Consider the following 20,630-nt stretch of genomic DNA (forward strand, 5'->3'; position numbering starts at 1 on the left):
AAGTGTAAACTTCATCCAGAAACTAACTCGACTTGATATTGTTTGATCAAATATCTAACGAGAAAGATGTATCCAGAAAAATAAACTAAGAATAGCAGTACCCACAATCTTAAAATCTTCAAAACAGTCCTCCAGTTGGTATCAATACCAACAAAAAAGGCTAAAGAAGCCCAATAGTGTAAGCAAGAAGCTTAAGCAATCTAAAATTCTAGGCACCCCTCATGATCCAAACCTCAAATATCACATCCTTTCTTGAGGCTTACCTCTCTCTCTCTCTATATATATATCACATCTCACGCACACTACCAGCCTCACTTGTTTCACTCTTCTTCATCACAGAAAGTGAAAATTTTCTAACTAAATTTTATCCAAAATTGACTAATGGTGCACATCCATGGTTCGCATCGCCTCATATCTAACTGTTATCATCACAAAAAAACACCTAAGTGCCGTTTAAGTGCTTCATAGCATAGCAATATTTGAATTGTATCATAAATTCCAACCAGACTAAGAATGCCTAATGAAAAACACGATGAACACACAACACCAACAGACAACCCAATTACAAGTTTAACTTAACAAGGAACCAACTATAAGAACAAAGTAAAACTAAACAGTCAAGTATTCTCAAATCCTCATCCTCATCCAAATAGAAATATTCTACGTCTAAAATGCACCAAATTCCAACAAAATAAACCATAGAACATAATCCAAACCAAAGCACATACAGAAGTAGAGGAAGCACCTGGATGATTATACTCAGCGATCAACTTTGCGGCGAAGCTTTTGCCACTCCGCTTGGTGCCGCCTGAGACGACGGAGGCGCTTCATAAGTCCCCTGTGCAGCATCGCTCGAATACGACGTCTGCGCATAAGGACCAGCATAATAATCATTATATGATTGCTGCTGCTGAACATAAGACTGACCGTAGCCCGCAGGTTGAGCAAATCCAGATGCTGGTGCAGCCTGAGGATATGCCTGAGCAGGCTGGCCATAAATTTGTGTAGTCTGCGCAGGTGCAGGCTGGGAATAGCCCTGAGGAGGCTGGCCATAAGTTTGTGTAGTCTGAGCATAACCAGCCTGAGCTACAGATGGTTTCTGCCCCTGAGGAGACTGTTGTCCATATCCAGGTTGGCCTGGCGAAGCTCCCTGCAAGTATGCTGGCTGGGTAGCCGGTTGGCTTCCATATCCTGGTTGCGAAGGAGGCATGCCATACCCAGGCTGTAGGGTTTGTTGAGTAGAACCATCTTGAGCAGATCCAGATACATAGCCTTGCTGAGCAAATCCTGTCTGGGTGGCTGAAACAGGCTGAGCGTATCCAGCCTGAGGTCCATAGCCTTGCTGATGCCCAGAAGTAGAATGGGAATAGTTTGAATCACCGTAAGATCCTGGGGCAGCATAAGTGGGAGGCATCTGGCCATAGTTGTAGATGTTGCTGTCTGTGGAAACAGAAGATTCACCAATAGGCGGTGGCGGAGGCAGCTGCTGCTGCTGTTGTGGCTGTTGCTGACTATAGTAATCATATCCAGTTACTTGTGATGTTTGCTGGGCTGGTGGATTAGATGATTGATCCCAGCCAGTTGAAGTTGGGGGGAGATAACCAGCATAAGGTGGCTGAGGCATGTTATACTGTGGGGGTTGACCAGGATATGCTCCAGATTGCATGTATCCGTAGCCCGGTTGCTGCATGGGTGGCCCTCCGGGTGGAGCCCAGCTTGTTGGAGGTCTAGGAGGACGGTAACCAGAAGTTTGTGGATTCCTCATGCGATTCTGCAAAGTCAGTTTCATTTTATAAACCAAATGGAGGTATTTAAAGTATATGATAGGAAATAAAGAGGGGTGTTACTGTATAGATGGAATAAAGAGGTAGTATTGGATGAATACAGGACTGGAATAATAATGAAATATGCAACAGAAGAATCTTATAAGATATTACAGTTCCAAACTTCAGACATGTTAAGCATCCAATCAGGGAAAGAGGAAAAAACCCAAAGAGAAAAAAACCCACTTACCACATTAGATGATAACTCCCAAGCAACAGCTGATGCCATCCTCTCCGAAGTCCTAAATTATGTGGACTAGGGGGAAAAAATACACAAGCCTAACAAACATATCTAGCAGAAACAATATATTGCAACAAGCAAAATCAAAATTTATGAATTCTCCATTAAAATCATATCACAAATATCTTTATCGGACACCTGATTACTTGAAGAGTTCAATATAAACCTCAAGAGCAGTATCATCTAACAATGGAAGGAAACGGAACATAAAAGCAATGAAGAAAAAAATAATAAAATGCAACAATTAAATTTTGAATCTCAGTATAGGACAAATAAAGAGGTAGGATGGTATACATAAGATATCAGAAATGAGTAATTAACAATTTTTAATCCACTACTAAATATCATCCAATTAAAAGTTCAGCTTGGGCTGTTTTCTTAAAGTTCACCTGCATGAGTCAAAATCAAGAAAATTACAATTACAAAAACTAAGAAGAAAGAGGGTATATCATAAGTAATCCGCTTAATCTCGCCCTCCATGCAATGTTCCCAGCTGCAGGAGGTGGGAGAATGTTGCAAAATATTTAAGGGCACCACTGGCTTGAAAGGATGTTAATAATATCTGTAAGAATAACATACAAAAATAGAATCCAGAAATACATTTGCTCATTACTCAAACTAAAACGTATTAAGAGGAACAATTAGTTTAAACGGACTTCGTATAAACAACAAAAGCCAAATAGGTATTTTAAAAATATAACAAGGTAGTCTGTCAACGGAGACAAATATAAGCAAAATTTGCTATTATTTATATTTCACCAAACAAAAATATTAAAAAGATGACAAGAAACCATAAACCAGATAGCAACAGCAGGAAAAACAAAAGCACAAAAAATAATAAAAAGACGTATGCATTTATGATAAGAAAAAATGTTAAGGTCTATAAACAAAATATGTGCGAGTTATTTTTGAAATGACTAATTTAGAGGTAATATATGAATTCTACTATAATGAAAATTGATTCCGCAAATCCTTGCTACTTGTACTGACAAATGCACTGCAAATCTTCAGGAAGCTATTTTTGAATCTAAACGAAGTAATTGCCAGTCAAATGCATCTTATACTATTTTCATGGGGTTAATGCCATGACAAAAAGTTTGACTTCAACTTGAATATGTAAATAAAAGTATTACAATAAGATCCAGAAGCTAGATAGTAAAATAAATCAGAAATTCCAAATCAATTGCAGAGCAAATACAGCATAGCCAAAGAACTCGATGAAATAAATGTCCTCACAGATTAACCCCATCATATCACCACAAAAATTATGGACCTTCTAAGGGATACAATAAAATGTAACCAAAGAATAAGAAATATGGGAAAAATTTTAGGGGGAATTTACATTCATACCACACAATTATTATGTCGTTACGTATCTCACACCTTTTCATACATAGGTTTAAAACGTTAATGTATTATAAGTGTAAATATCAAATTTTGGGTGTTAGGTATGTAGATACCTCAGAAATGAGTGGTTCGTATGTAAATTCTCCTAAAATTTATCATAGAAAGGTGAAGTTCCTATTCTATCATGGCTTTGTGCATACAAACCTAAAATACTCGACAATAATTCCAATTGCATCAACAAGTAATTGGACAAGTTTCACTTGATTGCAAGGGAATAAGAATAGATAAATAGAAAATTATTTCCTAAGAAAAAGGTAGCTCAAAATGTATGCATATCTTCTAACTCAGATCACTTCTGCAGTATTCCTTCAATAAATTGCAGGTTCAAGATCATACCAGTGCCAAAAAATATAGGACAAAGGAATGCCTATAACTTTGCTCCATGTTGGGTTTCACCAACACAAGCGCTCCCTACAACATTTCTCAGAAAATGAATATAAGCTCAAAATGTAACAGTTATTGCATCATAATAAATCCTCTAATTATCATCTCATATATCCATTCAAGAAATCCTAAATGAACCAACCAAAATAACATTACATCCTGGAATTCTACGCCTGATAGGAAAAAATGGAACTTCTAAAATGTTGGTAATTTTGAGATTATTATATTGCTTTTACACAGAATCTAAAAGATGATCTTTCCAGAATTAAGGCATTAGAAATAAACTTCCAAAAAATATTTAAATTTAAAGAAAATCCATATATGTCCCATGCAAGATTTAAATTATGTTCTTCAAAGAGGCAGAGTAATCAAAAAGTATGACAATAAATCGAAGTTAAAATGTCTAAGTCACTTCTTTGAAAATATTAATTGTGCATCATCATAGCCAAGAAATATAAAATAATCATGATTGCAACATATTCAAGTTTCCAAAAATAATCACAATAATACTCGTTTTGAAACTGAAATTAAATCAATAATTTAAGAAATTAATCATCCAAGTTCTAAGAAGAAACTTGGGCCTAAATTTGGCCTGAATAGAAAAGCTTTTTTATTTATAGCACTTCTAATCAAGAAATTTCCTATTGTCATGATATAAACGTAATGAAAAAATAAAAACAAAGTTAAAGATGAAAAGACAGAAGCATGCAATGCACAAACACATTTAACACATGTATCCAACAAAACTGTTATAACAATATATTACTCATTTAGCCCAATATCAAATTTATCCAAAACTCAGAATCTGGAACCATTCGACAATTCTAAGAAAATAGTTGACCACATAGGCATCCATGGGATGGTCATAAGCACGAAAGATGACATCTTTGGTTGTAAAAGGGACCAAACAATTTTATCAGTAACAAAGGTGGTGAAGTCCATTTCAATGGGGAGAAGTAGCAAACATTAGTTCCCCAAACTTATGATGAATTAATTCACTTCTTCACTCCAAAGTCATAAGTGTTAGTGAATATTCACAATTCTTCTATTTTAGTCAACAATATGATTCATTTCCAAGGAAAATAAACACAAAAAAAAAATAATGGAAGTGAAAATAAATCAAAAAATAAAAAATAAAATCAAAGGAAAAAAAAATTCTTCGTTAATTTAACATGAGATTGTAGTAAAATATATTAACAAACACAAAATTTTACAACCTCAAAATGTTGCAGGTTAATAGTCCAATTGACATAAACAAGACATAATGATTTACAAATCCCATTAAAAGAGATATGCAAATGTTACATGAAACGCTGAGTGAAGAAATGCTTAAAACAACAAACATAAGATAGAATGATCATGTAAAAAATAATCAACAAAAGCGTTCTAAGCAGTCAGAGGAAGAGAGAAAATAGGATGTGAAATTTGGTTCAGTCCTAAGCTATTTAATAAATTATTAAATTTATTAAACAACAATATAAAAGGATTCTTCAAAGAAAATATCACAACATAAAAAGTCATTAATGAGAAAGAATTCAAAGTGATTAACTGAATTCAACTCATCCAATTACCATTAAAAAAAATACAAATTAATACCAAAAGAAACTGCTAATTCCAGTAACAAACCAATTTTGGGCCTTCCCCATACCTCACTCATAGCATCAGTAAGTAATTGTTTTGCTAATTCAATCTGCTCATTTGTGCCATCTATATGTACAGTTCGTTCCATTGTTGGATCACCTGGCCGCAGATGTAATGGTATCACCTGTACAAAATTGAGTCTTGCTTGTTCAAAATGATGAACAACGTGGAAAAAAATAATGAAAAATATGAAAAAACACCAACATTGGCTAATCATAAAGTTTTCAACTGCATCCAGATAAAGAGAAGATATGATTATCATCAATTCTTAAAAGCCTGTGCAGCTGTGGCGGGGAAGCGGAACTAAGAACCTGCAAAGGCATTCTCAATTATATAGACTCCAGAAAACCTAAATTTGATTTAACGACATTAAAACATAGCATCCATCGACGTGTAGATGATTGATTTTCCCCCTTGTACAGCAGAATTGGAGCCTAAATTTTCTTTGTTTTTCTTCATGTTCATATATTTAATTAAGATTTTATAAACTTCGTTTCTAATACATCCAAGTCCATCCAAACCATCAGATTTCCTAATCTCTCACTTTGCCATTTCACAAAATTTGAATTTTTCCTTCTTTGCTACTCGCCTCTTACATGAATCATCAAAAAACAATAAAATTCCATATACTTGCTATCCTCTTTCTAAACATTTTCCCGTTCATAATCATCAAGCCTTGGCAAATATTAACCATTTCCAGCTACCAGCATCCAGAAATTAATGAAACCATAAACAGAAGCATCAAAATATAGTCCTTGTTGAGGTGAGCGAAGAGAGGTACCAACTCGAGAATGAGTTTGTGCGTTCACTGGAGCGAACTTGAATGAAACCTCAAGGCACTCCATTCCGCCGCGCTCGCCTCATCGGCATAGAAGGGGCTTCCCCTCCGCAGCAGTGCCAAGGTTTTGATCCTTGTCAGAATGAAGTCACGACACAGCCATAATCCATCAATCCCTTCCACCGATTCCCAGATGTAAAGCCTGTCTTCTTCAGTCTACAAAGATTTTGAGACGCAAATCGATCGGAACAGGAGAGGGAAGAGAAGGGAAGAGAAGCGGATAGAGTAGAAGCGGATCGAGTGAGGGTGATGACGAACAGTAGGGGAGAGGACATCGCCGCTGCTATCTGAAATCGCCGAATGCGTATTCGATGGCTCGCTGTGGAAACAAGGCGTCGTCGTCTTACATGGTGAGGGCAAGGATTTGTTTTGGATGGTGGAATGCGAAGAAGAGGGCGCGGAGGTAAAAAGGAAGGCGAAGCTGGGGCACGAGTCAGTGGGCGCTTTTCGCGTTCGAGGAATATCGCAACATGCCGCAGTGACAACGCCTCTTCAAACGATCGAAAAATGCAGGGCTGCGCCGCGGAGCGGTCCTGTCGCCGCCCCAAACAGAGCCTTAGATAGGTGCGGCTTAAAAAAGTTGTTTTTAGCATTTTGAAAACGCATAAAATGCCAAAAGGCAGTTTACCCAAACAGGCGTGGTACGTTTTCAAAACACCACTGCACCAAATAAGCTGCCCCAAACGGACCCTTAATTTGAGCTTCTTTAATGAGAAACAGAGGCATGAGCAAAACCAAGCCTTTTGGTTGGAAAAAAAAACTAAAAAATACAGCTATATTCATGTATAAATATAACATAGGTAAATTAATTTATCATACAAAAAATTTACATAAATACCACTAAATTCCTATGTATTTATATATCTAACACCTACATAGATACCACCTTATGCATGAAAAAGTGTATTTCACTTTTTAAAAGTTAAAATAATGGCATTTTTTATGTGATACTAAAGATTTGGGTGTTATTAATGTAAAATAAGAGTTTAGATGTTAGATATGTAAATAAATAAGAATTGTGTGATATGCAAATACACCATACACATATTAAAGTATACAGTGCGGTCTATATTTATGGACAATCCACAAGATTCGGCAACATGTTCCTCTGACTTCCTATATTTATGGATCTACTTAACAAACTACATAGCCATCATGGACTCCAAGGCTCCTTAAGAATGACAAAAAGAGAAGTATTAGCAATAATCCTCTATATTTTATCACAGAAAAAATCAATGAGAGAAGCGATTGAGCGATTTCAGCATTCATTGGAGACAATTAGCAGATATTTCTCAGTGAGTTTGAAAGCTCTTGTTAGTTTGTCGGCACAGATTATTAAGTCAGATGATTCAACATTCAGGACGACCCCAACAAATATTGCGAATGACCGGCGATATATGTCATTTTTTAAAGTAAATCTATTTAACAAATTACAATCAGAAGTCAAAATGAGTTACGTGCTTAGCACAACTTTATTTAATTTGTCAGAACTGTATTGAAACGATTGAAGACACCCACGTGGATGCATGTGTAGCCAATAATGAAAATGTCACATTGAAGAGTGTGGATCGCTCACACAAAATGTGATGGACGTACGTGACTTTAACATGTGTTACTTTTGCGATGGCTGGTTGGAAAGACAGTGCACAAGTAGTCGTATTTTTGCATTCGCGACAAAAAAACCGAAGACATGTCTTCCCTCACCCACCTTCAGGTTTGTCAAGCAATCAACCACAGTCATTTTTTTCTTTAACTTTTTTACTAATTATTGTATTTAGGACATGCCAATATTACTTAGTCGATGCTAGATATCCCCTACATATAGGGTATTTAAAGTCATTTCCTAATACAAAATATCACATTACTGATTTCAAAAGATCTAATGGTGCTGCTCGGGGCAAGAAGGAAATGTTTAATAAAAAGCGCTCCTCCTTACGCGGCGGCGTAATTGAAAAAACGTTTAGAGTATGAAAAAAGAAATGAGTCATTCTGCATGATATGTCAACGTATTTATTTTTGAAACATGTGCATATTGTTGTTTTGAATGACATAATTTAGACCCTTAACGATGGGGTTTGATTTTTCTGTTTGCATTTTTTTTTAGGAAGGTTTACATACATACCATTCAATTTTAATGTATTTACATGTCTAACACGTAAGCTATAATAGTTAGTTGTTACATATATGCCCTCTTCTTTATGCTTGAAAATGTTTATTCATTTTTTGAAGCTAAAACAATGGTATTTTTTATGTCATGTAAAAGGAAAGCAAACTCTTTCAACCTCATTCTCCTTCTTCCCTTTTCTCTCAAGGCTGATGCATCTAACACATTCTTCTCTTTTCTTTATAACCGTCTCCATTGCTTCTCCCCTTTGCTTTCTTCTCAACCCATTCTGAGCTGGAGCAGAACAGAATATGTATTTTTATTGCTTTCTTGTTGATATTTCTATTTCTGTTCTCGCTAAACTTAGATCCTTCTCTGTAATCTTTGTGTTGAGTTATATGTCTGTGAGCAGATTCAATAGCGCAGTTAAAAAACAGAGATGACAAAATTGATGTAGTTATTTGAAAACTTGGAAGTGAAGTTTTTAATTTATTTGATGTTAAAAAAGATATCTTTTTTGCATAATCTATTGAGAAGATTTGTGCTATCGATTTCTCTCATGCCGCATATGGTTAAGGTTGATTAATAGCTTCTAACGCATATTCTAATGAAAAAGTTTTGATTTTGAGCAGCTCCAGATCCTTCATAGACGCCTGCAAGTCTTCAGTGGCTCTTCTCCTGATTTTAAAGAAAAGGGATTCTTTTTCCCTGCTTTCAAAGTATCGGAGGGCATTGCCTGTTCTGCATATAGTGGACATTCTCTCCGTTAAATGAATTTTGAAAAGTTGAATATAGAGTTGAGACTTGGAGGTTTATTCAGCATTAGAGCGCACAGCAGCGGATTTATGGAAAACAGGGGAATGAAGCTGCCATTGTCAGCGAAATTAGAAGTCGAAAACAGAGCTTATGAAAGTTGTTTGAGTTTTATAGATTTTCTTTTTTCTTTGAAAAGCAGTTGATCAGTAATAGATCGGTAAAATAAAGTTGTCAGAAAATTTTTATTACAGATGATGTGTAGAAATCGGGTTCATTTCTTCTAACACCCAAGTTATAATTTGTAATTTTTAAATTTGTATTTTAATAATTCATTCAATAAAAAAAAGGTTCAATTTTTGTTTGTCTATTTAACTTCTTGTTTTTCATATCAATAATTAATTTTGTTCCAATGAAGTTTTTGAGCCGGCTCAAGCTTGGATTTTGAGCTAGCTAAATCAAGTTTTCAAGCCGGATCGATCCAGCTCACAAGCCAAAATGACATTCGAGCGGAGCCAAAATGGCATTCGAGTAGGCTCATTTACAGTTCGGGCCGGATCGTAAATCTTCCGATTTTGTTCTGCATCGGATCGAAATTAACATGACTCGAGCCACGAACCGATTCTGATCCATTTAATATAATTTTGATCTGATTTCGAGCCGCCCCTGGATCGGCTAGAAATCGAATCGTTCGCAGCTCTATCGGATACAAGATTCTACATATCTGGCTTTGAGAGAGTTAGCAAAATCACGCGGAGCAGGGGATAAATGTTCAAAAAAGGACACTCGTCCATACGCAATGTCATTGAGGGACATTTGAAGTTTGAAAGAAAAAAATGGGTTATACTTCGCGATATATCAACTTATGCATTTCCCAAAAAGATTCAAATTCTGATTGCTACGATGACTCTGCACAATTATAATCAGCGACATCCTTACCCTAACGATATTAATTTTTGTAGAGTGGATGAGGATCATTTACATGTTCCAGCTAAGGAGCATAAATATCATATTGGACAGTCTTTGTCACAGGCATAAAAAGATGTGCCCGAAACCTGCACTTAAGATGAGGAAGGAACAAGCGAGATGGCGAGTTGAAGGAACAAATTACAGATGCAATAGTTGGATGTTGATTAAAGGGTACATTAGTTTTTATTTCTTTTTATTATAATGGTTATTGAAAACATTCACTATTTCTTGTATTCATATTTTATACAATTGCATTTGATATTTATTGCATCAGTTTTTTATGCAAGTAATATGTACTTCATTTCTTTTGCATATATTTTTCTCTCACTTGGGATGTCGATGAGACAACAGTGGGCAATATATGTAACATAAATATTGCTCATTTTTTTTGTGGGGTTTGGAGGTCTATGATGAGGCGTTTGACCTTATGAGTTCTTCTGAATGGCCTGTATGTTGTAATTGATTGGTGTCACATGTGAAATATTGATAAAGACAACCAAATTCCTTTCCTTTTTCAGTGTTATGGTTTTTGATATTCTTTTGGATGGTCTTTTTTTGGTGATATGCATATGTGACACACATGAGATTAATATTACATGAGTTAAAGACAACCGAGAATCTCATTTTATATAAGGTTTGTTGTCTTCTTGTAATGACAAAATTTATTAGTATATCAGGTTCTCTGAGAACTCACTGTTGCATAAAACTTTAATTAATTACTTTTGTTATTAACTTTTACTTGTGTTATATCTAACAGTATCTGTTTTTAAGCCCTTAGAAAAGATTAGCTAGAAAATTTTCAATACCTCCAGAAGATTGCACTGTTATTCTGGACTACATTGTTCCATGTTTACTTCGCAATTCACATAGCTACGTGAGAGTTTTATAGGTGTCCAAGGAGAAGAATAGAAAACTGCGACTTCATTGGGTGGGTAAATAGATTGGAGGATTCCAATTCCGAAAGTATAGGGCGTGGAGAGTTTTCTTGGAGGACGGCTTATCTCGTGACGTACACTAGCTGCATTTTGAAAATAATATATCATATTATTGATTGTTATTTTAGTAATTTTTTTTTAATTTTATGTTATTCATTGTTTAGTGAGATGACTATTTTTATTTTGTAATGTTTAAACTGAATATTTGTTTTAAATATGAGATGAGCTAGTATTAACAGTTTTGTTGTAAGCAAAATTACAATACAGTGACAAAATGATCATTTGTCCAGAAACAGCTGCAACACGACTGCTTTCAAACTGCAAAAAAAAACAGACAATCAGCTTATCCGCAACAGTTTCTAAGCAGCAGCTTCCTACCAAAGCTGTTGTGTAGCTACTTATTAATAAATTGTAACAGCCCCAAACAAACCCTTAATATCAAGTTCTGCCATGGAATCAGCACAAGCTCAGGTTTTGCACTTGCCTAGCTTTAAACAGACAAAACACAGATTCTTGTCTTGACTTAAATATACTGACCATGACCCTCATTATCATCATTAAGGGGCTATTTGGACTTTCGTTTTTTATTTTCTTATTTTATTTTATTTTATTCATATTTTTAGTTGAAATAACACATGTTTAGCATATTAATTAAGATACGGTTGTTTTTAAAAACACTAAAAATACCTAAAAGTTTTTTTTTAGTACTTTCAAAAACATGTTAATTTGTTTTCAGAAAAAAAAAAAGAAAATACTAAACAAAGATTTAAAGAAAAAATAAATGAAAAAAAAAATTGATTCCAAACAAGCTCTATGCTTTTTTGTAGCATGCTAAACATGAACATGTCTTAACTAAATTAAAATTATGCCTAGACAAGAAAATAAAATCAAACATGGAAAGAAAAAATTCCACAACTAGGAGCACAAATTAAATAAAATTTAATTTGAACAATAGGAACAAAAACTTAAAAACAAAAACACAAGTTCACGCTCTGTTTGTGACAAAAATAATTAAAATACATTGATCAAATGAAAGTTAAACTAGATCTAGGCATAATGAGCATAATAAAAAGCATTAAAGTGAAAGCAACCATATATCGTAGAGAATAAGAGTTCTAACCTGGATGCGTGCCCCTGAAGTAGTTTGCATGTTTCTGATAGTCTCACCACCTTTGCCGATAATCAGACCAACCTGGAAATTTAAAAAATTTCATATCATGATGAATGAAGATGATATGAGCATAATAACAAGAAAAGGGGGCATTCAACAACAGTAATTACTATAGTTTTCAACCTTATTGTTTGGAACTTTCATAGAAAAATGCTCAGCACCAGTAGTTGTGATAGTAAACTTCCGCGCAGAAATAATGCCAGAGCCACCAGCTTCAGCCTTTACAATTTATAGATAATGCATTAAAGTGAATGGAAATTACATACATATCACACAATTCTTATGTATTTACATAACTAACACACAAAGTATGACATTTACACTTATAACACCATTGTATCATAAACCTATGCATGAAAATTGTGCATTTCACATTTAAAAATGTAGTGAGGGTGGTATTTTTTGAAGTGATGCTAGTAACTTGAGTGGTATGCATGTAAATATGAATGTTTAAGTGTTAGGTATGCAAATGCATAAGAATTGTGTGATATGCATGTAAATGCCCGTAAATTAGCCCAACAAATTAGAAAACCTTTTCATTTAACAACCCCTACCTCAGCAAGCACTTCATTGATCAACTGCTCAGCCTTGCTAATTTGGTCAGAAGTACCAATAAGTTCTACAGTTCTACTCTGTGAATGAGGATCAGCATCCATATCTCTAGTTACTTGAATTCTAGCTCCAGATTGCACCTGAAGATATTTGATTGTCTCTCCACTTTTACCAATAATGACACCAACCTGTCCAAAATTATGAAAGAGGATCATTCCCGAAACTGACACAACACTCTAAGGGGTTGTCTCATTACAGATTTAAGTCAGAAAAAATAAGAAAATTTAAATCCTGAATCTAGTCAATCCAATTTCTTCTCAATTCCTCTCAATTTCATTTTAAATCCCTGATTTACTAAATCCTAATGTTGGAATAATTTAGTAAATCGGAATCGGATTTAGAGGATTTCGTAAAACTGTTACCAGACAACCACTCAAAAAATGGAAATAGAAGGAGAAGGGATTTTTAGAAAGATTAATACCCGTCCATTAGGAATATCAATTTTCTTGTTTGACCCAGCATAACCATAAGAGGCAAAAGATGATGGTGTGTTCACACCACCTTGCGATGCTAATGGCTGGCCAAAAGAATTATGCGATTGATCTAATACACGAGCAAAAAGAAATTTTCAGTGTTAAATGGATCCAGAGATACAGAAAAAAAATGCTCAACACATATTGCCAACTTTAGGCGCATAAATCAAGTAACCAAACAATACTATTCAAGCAAGCCATCGAGTGTGATTAATGGAAGAATTGCAAGCAGCATCGAAGCAAACCAAGCATGAATGAAGTAAAGGACCCCGCCACATATTTAAAAACTATAAAGAACCAAAAGGTGAACATGATAACAAAAGAAGAACGGCAAAAAGAAATTGAAAAAAAAACAGTGACTACTTTGACATTTATGCATTGAAACCTATATATGTATTCTATCAAATGCTTGCCACGATATCACAAACTATGAGTAAAATTGAAGTCAACTCCTGCGCTGACAAGAGCTCGGCTCGATAAATGACTCAAAATTGAGCTCAATGACCAGCCAAGTTTAAATCAGCCCCAACTCAACTAGTTAACTCGTGAGCCAACTAATTTTAAAAACACTTAAATATAAAATATATCAAAATATATTAAAACGTACAATGCACAAATACTTCAAATTAGAGAGTCATGACGTGTCGGACGCATATCGAACACGAACACCAACACAAGCGCCAACATGGCATAAAAATGTCCGATTTAAACAATATTTAACTAATAATAATACGTGTGTTTTATATTAATAAATTAAGAATTTCTTAAAAGAGACTTTTAAAATTAAAATTTTAAAAAATATTTTGACGTAAATTTTAAGGAAGATTTACATACATAAACTCAATTTTTATGGCTTTATATATCTAACACCTAAATTTCAATTTCAATATTTTTCTAAAACCTCACATTGTATTTCACTTTTTAAAAGTAAAAATAGTGGTGTGGTATATTAGATGTGATATGGTGATATGAAGATTTGGGTGGCATAAATATAAAAATCAAAATTTAGGTGTTAGATATGTAAATAAAAAAAATAGATACCAAGAAAGCCATTGATCATTTTTTTAAATACATAGTTAATTAAGACAACTTAAATCTTGATGTAGTATAAGATAGTATATGCTTATTTTGTGTGTATTATAAACTAAACAATTTTGAAAGTTAATGCAATTAAATTTATTATTTCCTCTTTTGTATTATCCTTAATATTTAGTTTATTTTATTTTAATGTTTTATTAATAATTTTTATTATGATGGTATGTCTGACATGTGACTACATCTTATATTTGTAATAATAAACATGTCTCGTGTTAATGTTAGATTGCATCGCTGTGTCTGTATCCATGCAAAATAGATTAAAATTCAAGACTTGATCTTTGAATTATTAAGAATATCAAAAAAATAATACTTTATATTTTATATCAAGTATTTATTTTATTATTTATCCCTTAATTACTCGTTCTATTTATCATTTTATTATAACACTAGCTTGAATTAATAGTATTTTTTCTCTTTCATAATAAACAAGCTCCAGTGGCTCGCGAGCTGACTTTCACTCCTAGAATTAAGCTCAAGAAAAAGCTCGAACTTGGTTAACTAATCAAGTTCAAGCTCAAGCCAAAGATGTTTCTCGCTTGACGCAGATCGTTTACACACACAAAGACAGCAAAAATCACAAAAGATGCTCTAAAGTATGTTGTGGAGCATGATCTCAAACAAAACATCAGCAGTGGCCAAACTGACACTCGTATTGAAATTCTCGATCTATATACACTGCCCCGGGGATATAAACGCTAAGAAAGGTCAGAAGCCGATTAAAGTCAACAAAAAGGAAAAGCAGAGGAGGATACCAAAATCAAACCCCTTGTTGCTAGAATCTTCAGCACCGCCCTCGTTCTCAACTTTAGGTCGCTTAGCCTCGGCGTCGCTGAAAATCCTTGCAGCGATCTCTTGCGCCCGTTGCTTGGCTAGCTGGATTCCATCGGGAGGGGGCGGGACACTATTATAGGAAGCTGGGGCTGTTGTATCCGAAGGAGAGACGATAGGTGCCGAGAAACCGGTGGATCTGCGACCTGAAGTTGGAGCAGCAGCAGGAGGGGTGCCTTGGTCGTCGAACTTCCGTTTGTGGTCAGAGCGAGAGGAATAGTGAGAATCATCCACCATTGGAGCGATCGGAAGCTCTCTCCGTTGAGAGGGATGGGTAGGATAGAAATGGAGAAGGGAAGAAGTATCGCCGACGACAACAAAAACCCTAAAGTCGAAGGGGTTTGAACAAATTGGTGTTGATATTTCTCTTTTTTGCCCTTTGGAACATCTAAAATTATATTGAATATCTGGACATTAATTAGAACATAACTAAATTTTGGAGTTTGGGCAAATTTGTTATTTTCTTATTTTTTATCTCTTATTTTTTTAGTATAAACAATTATAGATAAGATAATTTTAATTATTATTTTGTAGATAAATTTAAAGCTGGGCAATTATTTTATCATTCGAATTAAGTGGATTTTAAATAAAATCAGATAATCATCATTCACATTAATTGGTTTAATTTTTTCTTCTAATAATTTAAATATTAAGAATTGATTTATTTAATTTAATTCAATTGCCTTTATTTGTAAATATTTATAAAATTTATGTAAATTTTAATTGATTTGTCTTTATTTTATATAATATTTAGTCTGTTAAAATAAATTGATATAGATAAATATCGATTCTAAATTAAATAAAATTAAACCAAGCCAAATTGAAATGCCCACCAGCTCTTGCAATGACAATGGATGACACCTTTGATTCTATGATTATGCTCTTCAAGCTGTAAAATGGTCTGCAATAAGTTCTAAATGCCTACTTTAATCCACCTAACCAATTCAAAAAGTTAGCCAAAACAAATCATTTGTTTGACCTCAGGGTAGCCTAAGGATGCATCTTGTTGACGAAAGTGGAGTCCGGTCCACTATTTCGATTTGACAATAATCTCTTATGACAAAATATTTAATTGTTAATTAAATATTTACTTTCTTAAGGATTTCCCTCCAAACAAATTGCCTAAAAAGCTTAATGTAGAATCTCGTGAGATCTTGGAAATCTTCCTCTTATTTACTTAATTAGTTTCGTCTAGTTCTTATAAAAGGCTAAACCCACTTACTCTCCAATATATCCCACGAAATCCTCTTCAGTTGAAGCTTAAATGAAAAGGAAAAAGAAAACCTTTTGCTTTCGGTTTCTTTTCTCCGGCTTAAAAGAAAAAACTATTTCTTATATTCCTTTCTTGTGGCTTTAAGAGAGAGGAAGGAGATGTGAGGAAGGGGAGAGAAAAAAAGAAAGAGATTGTTCTTTCTTGTAAACCTCGATACGTTCGACGGTGTAATTCATCGAAATAATAAAATCCTCTGTAGTTCTGTGGACGTAGGCAATTTGTCGAACCACGTAAATCTTGTGTTATCTTTTTTCTGGTGCAATTTTTTATCTATTTTACGCTTTATTGTCGTCGTTTTTCATAACAATTGGTATTAGAGCTTTGGTTCAGATCTAAGGAAGGAGGATGGGTGGAGACGAAGTGATGGCATTGGGGATCAAAAAGTTCAATGACACGAATTTTAGTTACTTAAGGAAGCAGATAGAGGACTGCCTCTATGAGAATAAACTTCACCTGCCGTTACTGGGTAAGAAACCGGAAAAGATGGATGAGACTAAATGAAATCTGTTAGATCGACAGGTTCTAGGGGTTGTTCGATTAACACTGTCAAGATCCATTGTTCATAGCGTCATCAAGGAGAAGACTATTGTAGATCTCATGAATGCTTTATCAGGCATGTATGAAAAGCCATCAGCGAATAACAAGGTGCACCTGATGAAAAAGTTATTCAATCTGAAGATGGTGGAAGATGTGTCCGTTGCTCAACACCTGAATGAGTCAATTATCGTCCGTTGAAATTGATTTTAATGATGAGATACATGCACTGATATTGTTGGCTTCGTTGTCAAATGCTGGAAAATTATGAGGATGACAGTTAGCAGTTCTGCAGGTAAATCTAAACTGAATATGATAATATTCATGATTTAATTTTGGCTGATGAGGCGCGTAGAAAAGATTCTATCGGGTTCGAATTCGGCACTGGTTGTTGATTTCAGATGGAGATCATGGAACAATAACTCAAACAGAGGAAGATTAAAATCAAAGTATGGTCAGCAGACAACCTGCTGGAATTGTGGCAAGGCTGACCACATAAAAATAAACTGTATGAATCTCAAGATGGAGAATGATGGCGCTAATATTATAATTGAAGAAATACATGATGTGCTATTGCTGGCGGTTCACAGTTATGTTGATTATTAGATACTGGATTTAGGGGCTTTCTTCCATACATCTTTCCACTAGAAGTTAATGTGGAACTATGTTGCAGAAAATTTTGGGAAGGCATATTTGGCTGATGGAAAAGCTCTGGACATGGTGAGGATGAGTGACGTTGATATTGCACTCCCTAACAAGAGCAAATGGACTTTGCAAAAAGTAAGGCACGTTCCTGAGTTCAAGAAAACCCTCATTTATGTTGGGCAGCTCAATGAGGGTGGTCATTCAGTAATATTCTCATATAGTACTTGGAAGGTTACTAAATGAGCATTAGTATTGGCTCGAGGTAAGAAAACTAACACACTGTATATTACTACAGATTCACTAAGGCGTTGACACGTGAGCTAGAGGTGCATTATGAGGCAGTAGAAGAAAGTCAGAGGTGGCAGAGCGCTAAAGGCAGGAAAACTGACTCTTGTATGAATAGATGGGGGAGAACCACAGAGCTATGAAGAAATTTTACAAAATGAAAGTTCGAGCAAGTGAGAGATGACATAACTTTCACTCGAAAAGAAGGAATTGCATAACAAGTGGGTGTACTAGGTGAAAACTGCGTTTGATGGCAGTAAGAGGTACAAGGCTGGACTTATTGAAAAAAAAACTTTTAGCTGAGGAAGGATATTGTCCATGCAGTGAGAGTTGTAAGCAGATTCATAGTCACCCAGGAAAGAGCTTATAGTACAAGACTACATTGACGTTGATATGCCAACTAAAGGTATTACTCTTGAGAAACTAAAGTTATATGCAACTTCAGTTGACCTTCTAGCATGAAGGCAAAAGCTTTGAGTTGCAAAGGTGGAGGATATCACTTTTGAAGAAAAGGGCGATGAGGTTAGTGGATGGTGTAGCTAGCGTCCCATTCTTCAAGTGGGAGAATTATTAAGGAAAGTGGAGCCCGATCCACTATTTAGATTTGACAAGAATCTGTTATGACAAAATATTTGATTGTTAATTAAATATTTACTTCTTTAAAGATTTCCCTTCAAGTCAATTGCCTGAAAAGCTTCATGCAGAATCTCGTGAGATGTTGGAAATCTTTCTCTTATTTACTTAATTAGCTTCGTCTGCTTCTTACAAAAGACTAAATCCACCTGCTCTCCAATAAATCCCACAACCTCCTCTTCAACTGAAGCTTGAAGGAAAAGGAAAAGGAAAAAAGAAAAGCTTTTGCTTTTGGTTTCTTTTCTTTAGCTTAAAGAAAAAAAATATTTCGTGTTCCTTTTTCGTGGCTTTGAGAGAGAGGAAGGAGAGGTGAGGAAGAGAGAGATTATTCTTTCTTGTAAAAGTCGAGACGCTCGACAGTGTAATTCCTCGAAGTGATAAAATCCTCTGCAGCTCCGTGGACGTAGGCAATTTTTTGAACCACGTAAATCTTGTGTCGCATTTTTTTGGGTGTAATTCTTGATATATTTTTCACTTTATTGTCATTGCTTTTCACAACACATCTTTTATAGGGCAAAATGTAGGTGTAGTTGTTTGTGGCTTTGTGCATGATATCTGGGAGCTAATAACCTGGTGGATGTCTAATAAGTTGAGTAAATTAGGTGCAAGGCTCAAAACTTCACCTATGTCAAGTTGGTGACCAAGGCGCTCCTGACACGACAAAAGCCACGTAAACGAGCATCATGACGACTGTTTGATCAGGAGCTACCTTCAAGAACCAAGTTGTATGATACCATGACTCAACCATAGTAGTCATAGCATCGCTAGCGTGTTTTAACGCCATGTAGAACCTATAATGCTTTGTGTTGAATTAGAATAGCCCGAGGGCCTAAAAATAGTAGAGTGTCACAGCCCTAGACTCGACACTATGGCGCTGATGAGGTATCATTCCTGCCACATCATTGATCACTTCAAGCTTCGATTACCACAAGAAAATAATTAATTAAATGTTAAGGTGTCGAAATAAATTTTTTGTAGATATTCACTTTACCTTTCTTGCTAAGAGACTCAGTGTCATAAAATATGTTGTATTGAGTCAAAATAGAGATATAACACATACATTATTCATAAGGTACATGATTTCTAAAATATCTCTCTTTATGGGGGCAGAAAGGTACCTGTAAAAAAAAATCACTACGCGACTTTTATGGGTTAGTTAGCCACCCGCCTCTTGTGTTATCGATCGTTGCTCCACCTATCCCATCCTCGTAACTACGATCATAGAGAGAATGTTGGGTTGCTTTTTCCCATCTCTCGAAGACGTTTGTGCCATTGAGTCAGTATATCTTAATATCACTCAATATGGTCAAGATGGCTCGTGATGGAATCTAGCTACTCCATGAGGAGTCCATCTTTTGGTTGAGCCCGGTAAGGTTCTCCCATAGCGTGCAACTGTATCAGGGTAGAGGAATGTTGTGAAACACCACAATACAAGTGAGCCAAACGTGTAAACCTAAGCTTCTTAGGGGCGACAACTCCTCACACGAAACGAGCAACGAAATTAGCAGTCTCATTTGCTCTAATCATTCTCTGGAGGTTGAAAAGAACAACGACCATTTTATGGCGTCGTTCGTGAGCAAGCTATTGCAATGAAATCTTCAGAATAAAAATGTATTGTAAAATTGTTAAATCCTGAAACAAATGCAAAGTAAGAAATATGGATTTAACATAACTGAGTTTATTAAATCCAAATTTACTGGATCGGATTTAGTAAATCCTACTTAAGTTAAATCCAAGGGGTGTTTGGCTTCCCCTTTAGTGAATTCATCTATTCAGCCCCGAGATACTTATGATGCCCAATCACTATAAGAGAGAATAATGGTATGTGTTAAGTATATTTTATAGCTACTAATAGTTTCTTTTGTTATAATGCATAATAAAAAAATTAAAATTTTTAATTATGAAAATGAATTAATGATACGATGAGATCGTTATGTTAATTATTCATTCGTAGCAAAGACCATAATATTGAGAATCATGATG

At 35.1% G+C, this 20,630-nt stretch overlaps 1 protein-coding gene across 1 annotated transcript; it reads right to left on the reverse strand.

Annotated features, from left to right (window-relative positions):
* Positions 1-552: 552 nt before the first annotated feature.
* LOC110022265 (far upstream element-binding protein 1-like) lies at positions 553-15,629 on the reverse strand. Its single transcript, XM_020721112.1, has 7 exons — positions 15,202-15,629; positions 13,300-13,421; positions 12,821-13,006; positions 12,390-12,485; positions 12,216-12,287; positions 5,504-5,620; positions 553-1,771 (listed from the first exon to the last, which is right to left on the reverse strand). Exons 1-7 carry the CDS (start codon positions 15,512-15,514, stop codon positions 767-769), a joined length of 1,911 nt encoding a protein of 636 aa, XP_020576771.1. The 5' UTR covers positions 15,515-15,629; the 3' UTR covers positions 553-766.
* Positions 15,630-20,630: the final 5,001 nt, after the last annotated feature.

This window comes from Phalaenopsis equestris, unplaced genomic scaffold (genome assembly GCF_001263595.1).
Source record: "Phalaenopsis equestris unplaced genomic scaffold, ASM126359v1 Scaffold000180, whole genome shotgun sequence".
NCBI lineage: Eukaryota > Viridiplantae > Streptophyta > Magnoliopsida > Asparagales > Orchidaceae > Phalaenopsis > Phalaenopsis equestris.

What these genes read in the sequence shown, in the direction of transcription:
- LOC110022265 (XM_020721112.1), bottom strand. Translation starts at nt 15,514, where the DNA reads ATGGTGGATGATTCTCACTATTCCTCTCGCTCTGACCACAAACGGAAG. An exon ending in TCAATGAAGTGCTTGCTGAG is followed by an intron (nt 12,486 to 12,820) that starts GTAGGGGTTGTT and finishes TAAATTGTAAAG; the next exon opens with GCTGAAGCTGGTGGCTCTGG. An exon ending in TGAAAGTTCCAAACAATAAG is followed by an intron (nt 12,288 to 12,389) that starts GTTGAAAACTAT and finishes TTAAATTTCCAG; the next exon opens with GTTGGTCTGATTATCGGCAA.